Below are 8,423 nucleotides of genomic sequence, written 5' to 3' on the forward strand. Positions count from 1 at the left end.
GAGATGACACTGCACAAATTTCAGTCAGGAGCTCAGAATGTAGCTCAGTAACTTGCCTACCACAGCACAGGCCCTGGGCTCAATCTCTAGCACAGCCCAAAACAAAGGCAAGCAAACAAAACTTTCACATTTGAGTGGGGAATGCTCATAAATATCCTGAGATTAAATATTTGCTAACTGTGACCTTGGATCACTGACATCCTCAAAACAGTATGCTGAATGCCAAATAGTTTTCATTAACTTTCAAATATATTTATATACAAGTGGGTTTTTTTGCCTGCATGTAAGTGCACCACATGGGTGTCCACGGTAGCCAGAAGAGGACATCAGATCCCCTGGAACTGGAGTTACCTACAGTTGTTAGCCACCATGTGGGTACTAGGAATCAAACCCAGGTCCTCTACAAGAGCAGCCAGTGTTCTTAACCACTGGGCCATCACTCCAGCCCCTAATTTTCAAATAGGTTAACATGAAGAAATTATTTCAGAATACTTGGTGCTTTTTTTTTAATTAAGAAGGCATTTTAATGATCAAGTTGAAATGAATTATACTTTTTTTTTTGTTGTTCTTTTGGCCTGGCTGTACTGTTTCGTAACATATTAAAAATTCTAAGTTTTAAGACTAAAACTGTCTACATAATTACACCTGTAATAAGAAACAGATTATTTACCTTTTTAATGAACTCTTTCTCACAGAATTCTTGAAGAATTCCTAGGCAAACATTGCACACACCCAAATTTGAGTGCTGAGAAGCAAAGCTTTCATCTTTAGTAACTGAGATCCTGTTCTCTGTGTTTTCATTCAAATTCTCAACCCCATCTTCTAATTCTTGCAGTCGAATTTTCTTGGGAGGTGGATTGGGAACTTCCAAAATTAATTCATCTTTTTCGGTTTCCAGAAATCTTTCTAGATCACTGAACAACTCCTGAAAAGTTAATAAAAGTAATAATCTTTTAAAAGTATCTTTAAAGATTTCTAATAAGATGAAGCTTGAAACCACAAGTGAAAATTAGCTAGCCAGGCATGGTGGCATCAAGAGGCAAATGGATCTCTGTGAATTTGAGGCCACCCTGGTCTATATAGCAAGTTCCAGACCAGCCAGGCTACACAGTGAGACCCTGTCCCCAAAACAAAACTTTAGAAAAAACAAGTGAAAATTATAGCATCACAGATCTGTACAGTGCTGACTTATGTCAATTCATGAACAGTCAACATATTACAGCATTGGCTTTCCAGGGAATTTTAGAAACTAATCAATTGTTCGTGTGTGTGTGTGTGTCCATATGTGTGTGTGAATATTTTTCCAAAAGAATTCCATTATCAGTGAATAAAACCTTAAGTAGAAAGGCTCCATCAACAGATTTATTAATTTGGCTTATAGTTCTATTGTGAAGGTCACTTAACTAATTTCAAAAAAACACTTCAATTCTAATGATTAAAACATAAAAATACAAACTGGGATGGAGATATAGCTCAGTGGTACAGTACCAGCTTAGCACGCATGAAGCCCTGGGTTCCAACCCCAATGTCAGAGAGGCAGGCGGGGGAATAGGGAACTACAAACTGATTTTCCATCCTTGCTAAATTATTTAATAGCCTCACACTCATTAAAACCTCACAAGCACAGTATTAGTTTAGTAAGAAATCTGATCATTTGGAGGTCTATAAAGTGAAAATTTTGAGACAATTTATCAAACAAAATACATATATGTTGATAGTGCTAAAACTTAACACCTTAAATTAGAATCCATTTATATGCATTAATTGAAAAAAGCCCTAAGTTTTCTGCCTAATTTCTGTGTGAATGTAAAAACTAGGATTCCCTTGAAAACACTGTAATAATTCTGAAACCCACCCATCTAAACACTTGGAGAACTTTCCTTGTGCTTCTTCTAAATCAGGCTGGTTTGACTAGTCAGGTGTTAGATATATATCCCTTTGAAATTCATTCAGAGTACACTTCACTATCTCAAAGAAAAATCATTCATTCAAACAAGTTCAGTTTATTTTATTGGTGCATTAGCTCTCCAGTTTTCACAAGAACTTCATATAGACACATATACAGGTATGTTATGGCTCACACAAATGTTCTTACTACCTAATATCTTAACATCAGTGTGACATAGTACATACATGTGAACATGTTCATATATAGCTAAATGAGTGGAACAAAACAAAACTTAAGAACATTTCAAAAAGCTCTTCAAATATTTTTATGTATTTATTCACATAGAATGTTACAAAGTTGTTAAGTCTCTTTATAAAATATATTTTAAATCCAGTATGTGCATAGTGTGATATGTGTGAAAAAAAGTATAAAGATTACAAAAACAAATCTTACTACTTTATAGTTACATCATATAAATATTACACACGTAGTAACCGTCGTTGCGTAAGTGCAGTACTAGTTTTCAAGTGCTTTTATTGTCCCTTAAAGTCCTGTGAAGTAGAAGTTATCACATTCCCATGAATACAGGAGTAAACTGAAGCTGTACAGTGGTGGAACTGAGATTCAAATCCATGTCTTCTAACTCCCAATTCTAGGCTTTGGATTCAGACATACTGTTCAGTTCCTAGCTTGCTCATTTAATAGCTCTGTAACTTTGGGCAGGCTGCTTAACCTCTCTGTGTTTCAGTTTCTTCATCTGAAAATAGAGATAATCATAGTATACACTTAAAAAAGAGTATAAGAAAGCTTGACACTTAGTAATGCTGGGTGAATAGCGGGCACTATTCTTTCTAAAGCAATAGAAACAATGACTTCTATAGGGAGAATAGCAGCTATTGCTAAGTCATTGGCAATTTTTAAAACAAGAAACTGAACATGTGTGTATGACTATATATTTATACATGTACACAAATTATCTGCCTTTGAAAAGAATGTCACTATTAGTATTACACGTATTTCACAAATATGTTATATATTTTATGTGGAAATCCTCCATGACACAGCTCTTGATTTATTACTATAAACGTAAAAATTTCCATTTGTTATTTTTGTTGTTACTAATATTAGTAGTAATGATCATGATAAGCACTTCTAAAGGATTCCAAGTACTGCCACATTCCATATAATGTTCCTGACAACAACAGACTACATAGCTGTGGATGGTGATCCCTTCAGAGTATACTGCCTGCTTACTAATATTGTAGTCATCTTAATTTAAGTACACTCCATGATGTTCACACAAGCACAAAGTCAGGTAAGGGCACATTTCTCAGAGCATATCCTATTCACTGGGTGAAACAAGTGGTAGGCTGGGGGTGCAAATCAGTGGTAGAATACATGCCCAGCATGTGTGAGGCCCTGGGTTCAAGCCCCAGCACCAGAAAAATACATACAAATGGTAATACAGAATCAGGAAAAAGGTAACCAAGGCCAGCAAGATGGAACAGTAGGGGAAAGGGCCTGCCACACAAGCCTGACAATCTGTGTTTATCCCTGGAGCTCATAGCGGAAGGAAAACCAACTCCAAAAGTTGTCCTCTGACCTATATGTGAACTGTGGCATACACACACCCACACTCACATACCACACACACACACACGTATGCACACACACATGCACTTATGTACACACACTATGAAGCCCTCCTATTACATCTTTTTAATAACTGGTGGGACACAGTCCTTTATAAAATGCCTACACAAAGAGTAGACATTCTGCTACAAAGATCCCTCTCTAGACTAAATGTTAAGTATTAGTGCAATCACTTAAAAAGCAACTATTTTCCAAGGTGAACTTTTTTTTTTTTTTGGTCTTTTTGAGACAGGGTCTCCCTATAGCCCCAGCTGTCCTGGAACTCACTATGTAGACCAGGCTGGCCTTGAACTCACAGAGATTCACCTGCCTCTGCCTCCCAATTGCTGGGATTAAAGGCGTACACCACCATGCCCGGCTCCAAGGTGAACTTTTAAAAATATTTATTATTTTTATTTCATGTGTATGCCTGTATTGCCTGCATGTAGGTAAGTGCACCCAAGTCATGCAATGCCATCAGAGGACAGAAGAGGCTGTCAGATCCCCTGGAACTGGAGTTACAGACAGCTGTTAGTTGCCATGTGGGTGCTGGGATTCAAACCTGGGTCTTCTGCAAGAACAGCCAGTGTTTTTAACCACTCAGCCATCTCTCCAGGCCCACAAGGTGAAGTTTTTTAAGGTAACTACTATTTCAAATCCACATGAATAGTAATCATTTTGTTTTCCTTATTTAGTGAAGAGTTATAGATCACTGCCTTCAAAGGTATAGATATTCATTCCAAAATATAGAAAACACCCCTTAACTTAAAAAGAAAATACATTAGGGGGGCTGAAGAGATGGATCAGTGATTAAGAGCACTGGCTGTTCTTGCAGAAGACCCAGGTTTGAATCCCAGCACCCACATGGCAGCTAACAACTGTCCCTAACTCCAGTTCCAGGGGATCTGACACTTCCTTCTGTCCTTCTCGGGGACTGCACAACACAGGTGCACTTACATACACACAGGAAATACAGGCATACATATAATATAAAAATAAAATCTTAAAAAAAAGGAAAAGAAAATACACTGAGCCAGAGAGAAGGCTCAGTGGTTTAGAGCACACACTGCTCTTCCAGAGGACACGAGTTCAATTCCCAGCAACCATGTCAGGCTTACAACTGCCAGCAACTCCAGCTCTTGGGGGATCTGATGTCTCTGACAGGCACTTGCATTCACATGCACATATCCACACACAGATACACACATATGCACATAATTATAAAGAAAATCTTTTAAAAGTTTTTTTTAAAGAAAATACCTTGGATGGAAGTTTGTAAGGCGCATGAAGATCCACACGACAGAATCTGAAGATACATCGTGGACAGGTACCAGAGTTGAACAACAACTGGGCCACATGCTTGTTTTCCTCAGTCAGTGGAAACATACTGAATTATAATTAGAAAGAAGGAAAAGAAAAACAAATGAGCAGTTTCAGTGTTTTACTGTTACAAATACATCATCACTTTAATAAAAACTAGCTTTCATCTGAAATAATGCTCATATTTATATTCTAAAATACGAATTTGGCAGGTCATAAGATGAATCAATTACTAAGTGCAATGTCAGTGGGCCTGTGTCCCAGTTACTCAGGAGGCTGAGGCAGAGTATTAAGCATATGTGTTACAAACCAAGAATTTGTCTTCAAAGGAAAAAAAAAAGCAGCTGCCATCAAATAAAGCCTTCTGTCAAAGAATTTACATTAGCATTCTAGATTAAGATGAAGTGCATCAATATCATCAAGCAAATGAAGGTTCAAAGAAACAAAGGAACGAAGGAAGGAAGGAAGGGCCAAGCATGGTGGGATATTCCTATAATCCCAGTACTTGATAGAGGCAGGAGGATCAATGCAAGTTCAAGGCCAGCCTAGTTTACAGAGCAAGTTCCAGGCCAGCAACAGCTACTTAGTGAGACACTGTCTCAAAAAACAAAACTAAAGTGGCTGTTTTTAAGATGAATAATGAATAGAACAGAGAAGTTTTACTTTTAACCTTGTACTGGATCATCTCTGGCTTGGCAAAATTCAACCAACTAAATAAATTACAGAGGAAAGGAACAAAAAAGGTCAAGTTTGGTCTGGACACAATGGTGAGAACTTTTTCATGGCAAGACTGGGAGCACTCGGGGCTGCCTACACAAACCCGAGTTCCAGGGTGTTTTCAAGAAAGTACCTAAAATATGGGGAGACGCCCCATAAAACTGTGGTCAAGTCACTATTTCACTATCTGAATCCCTTCCCCAAGCTCACTTAACATGTTTGTTTGCTACTGAGTGAAGATTGAGATTCTGAGATTCTGTGAGGGGCTGAAAATAAGCTTTTTTTTTTTTTTTGAGACGGTCTCCCTGTAGCCCCAGATGTCCTGGAACTCACTAGGTAGACCAGGCTGGCCTTGAACTCACAGAGATCCACCTGCCTCTGCCTCCCTAGTGCTGGGATTAAAGGCGTGAGCCACCCAGCCAAAAATAAGCATTTAAAGTGCACCCTCTTGTCAGGCCTGGTGACTTACGCTTATAACTTCAGTACTCAGGAGAATGAGGCAAGAGGATCATCATGAGTTCAAGGATAGCATGGGCATAGGGAGGGCTTCAGTATGAGACCTCCTCCATAAAAAAATAAAGTTCAGTACCCCCTACTTGTTATCTTGTTTTTTTCTCTCCTTTCCATTAGTTACAGTCAAGGATTTGATTCAATACAGATTAACATCTGACTCAGAAAGAAAAACAAACCAGCAAGTGCTTTTAAAAGGATACTTTGTGTTGAAACTTTCCTTCTGGACTTATCTAACTACATTCCTGTCTTAATGCTGACTGCTGTTTCTCCACAGGTTCACCAGAATAAAGGTGACAAGGAAAGGTATTACTCTTGTAAGCTTAGGCCACTTGAAGTTTCCTTTGTTTTATTTACTAGGTGAATACCTTGAAATGTAACCCTGGGATGCTCAGGGCTGTTGTATTGCTCTATGGTGTTCTCACTACCCTGAGACACTTTGTTACTCTGTTAAGTCTTGAAGCTCTATGATGGTTTCCACTCACTGTGTTTAACTTGATAAGGATGTAAAACTAAAAGAACGGAAAGTTTATCAAATGGTTTAATGGGGCACCTGGTCCAATTAATCCAAGAAAAGTGTAGATCAAATATGTCAGAAATCTAAACTTAGGCTGAGACCTGATTTTGTGACCTGAAATGACGGGGTCCTAGCCCAATTAGCCTAGCCCAGCTATAGATCAAAAGGTGGCAGGTGTCCTGACGCACACTTGGGATCTCTACTTTGAAAACTATGTTGGCCAAGTGAACTCAGGAAGGAATTTCCTAAGATAATGTGGCCCATCATGAAAAGAAACATAGGCCCAGATGCTAACTCTAAAGTGATCATGTAAAATAGATTATATAATCCACATTTGTACTTTGTTTCAGGGCCCCAGAGAATCTAAAAAGCTTTTGTTGCTTTCTGGGGCCCGAGCAAGAAATAAAGAGCTTTCTAACTCTCTCCTGGGCAAATGCTTCATCTCTGCTGTTGGAAGACTTTTTCCATAACAAAGCCAAGTCAAAAAATGACACATCACAATCTCCATGCTCTGAGACGTTCCCAAACCTGTTGAGAAACTGCAAAACCTCCTGTCTTGAGTGGTTTGGAGTCTGAAACGACTCAACCAGAAAAAAAAAAAAAAAAAAAAAAAAGCTTCTGGAATGTGTATGTTGATCAAACTATGGAGTTGTAAATGTCTCAAGACCATATTCACCTGGCAATAATCTAGTGACTTCTCACACAAAACATTAAAAGGAAGACACATACCTTATATTTGACTGTTTCATCTTGATGTAATGAAATCGTAGGATTTCATGAAAAGAAATGAGTTGTGATCTATTAGCCTTACCCTTTAAAAAAGCCCTGAGACACAAATCTCACACTGTAAGTTTTCCAGTGTGGGTCGCCCGCTGTTAAAAGAGCTTTGCTTTTTGGTCACGTGTTTTACTGAAAGAATTAAGGAAAAGTTGCAAAAGAAGGATCTCTCCACATGCCAACCATAACTATAGTGCAGGCTGATAAAATGGAGAGGAAGGGCTCTCCTGTGACCCCTTGTACAATTATAAAAACCATTCATCCAAAGGGACGGAAGGAGGAAAAAAAAACCCTAAAGCATAGGTCTGAGTCTGATACCATAAGATCTTTTAAAATTACTTCCACACACGTCCCGTGGTGGTGGTGGGGGGCATGGGATACAGAATCTAGTCTGGCTCTTGCAGTTTATCCCAAGGTCTAACCGCAAGTCTCCGTTCTGGCAGAACAAGCCTTTGCCCTCTCTGCTGGGTCCTACAAACTTCTCCTTCACTACCCCCAGGCTGACAAAAGGCCTCCCTCCAGCCACACCTCCTTGGTACCCAGCAGTCCGAAACCCCTCACCTCAGTCCTCCCCCGCCTCACCTGCTCTCAATATGCTGAAGCCCAGGACTTTAACCCTTTTCGGCCCAGGGAGGAAATGGGGACGAATAAGGACAACGCACCTACTGCGCCTAGCAATTCCGTTCCCCGAGGAAACCAGAGCTTTAGAACGAAAGTACCAGACCCTTCTCGCGAGGAATACGTGAACCTCCCCCTCTTTCTTAAAAGGAAACCTGGAAGCCTGGCACGGCTCGCAGCCTCACCCTCCACCTACTCCGCGAACACAAAAGCGCGTGGGGCTTTCGTGGCATCCCGAAGTCCGCTCCCCGAGAAGCCTCCGCGGGACTCGGCATCCAGGACTTATTAGCCGCTGCCAGAAATGTCGATGAGCCCTCATCCTCCATTTGGCAGCGAAACTCCCGGGGAAATCAAAAGAGGGCGTTTCTTCACGTGCATCACAGGTATCCTCCTTTCTCTGGCCCCAGCTGACTCGGTACCGCCAGCCCTGGGTTGACTTCGGCA

General features: G+C 40.0%; 1 protein-coding gene across 9 annotated transcripts in view; it reads right to left on the reverse strand.

Annotated features, from left to right (window-relative positions):
- The window catches only part of Pus10 (pseudouridine synthase 10), a 78,348-nt gene extending 69,992 nt beyond the window's left edge, over window positions 1–8,356 (reverse strand). For 2 of the 9 annotated variants that reach the window (XM_029569003.1, XM_029569000.1), the window contains exons 1-4: window positions 8,135–8,356; window positions 7,314–7,333; window positions 4,781–4,907; window positions 671–925 (exon numbers count right to left, since the gene is read on the reverse strand). In XM_029569003.1, coding sequence (XP_029424863.1) covers window positions 671–925; window positions 4,781–4,907; window positions 7,314–7,333; window positions 8,135–8,305 — 573 coding nt within the window. In that variant the 5' untranslated portion in view covers window positions 8,306–8,356. Of the gene's footprint in view, window positions 1–670; window positions 926–4,780; window positions 4,908–7,313; window positions 7,334–7,943 lie in introns of all 9 variants that reach the window. The other 7 variants (XM_029569001.1, XM_029569002.1, XM_008844476.3 and 4 more) reach the window with 7 other exon arrangements.
- Between the last annotated feature and the right edge of the window lie 67 nt (window positions 8,357–8,423).

Source organism: Nannospalax galili, unplaced genomic scaffold (genome assembly GCF_000622305.1).
Source record: "Nannospalax galili isolate Female #2095 unplaced genomic scaffold, S.galili_v1.0 scaffold682, whole genome shotgun sequence".
Lineage (NCBI taxonomy): Eukaryota > Metazoa > Chordata > Mammalia > Rodentia > Spalacidae > Nannospalax > Nannospalax galili.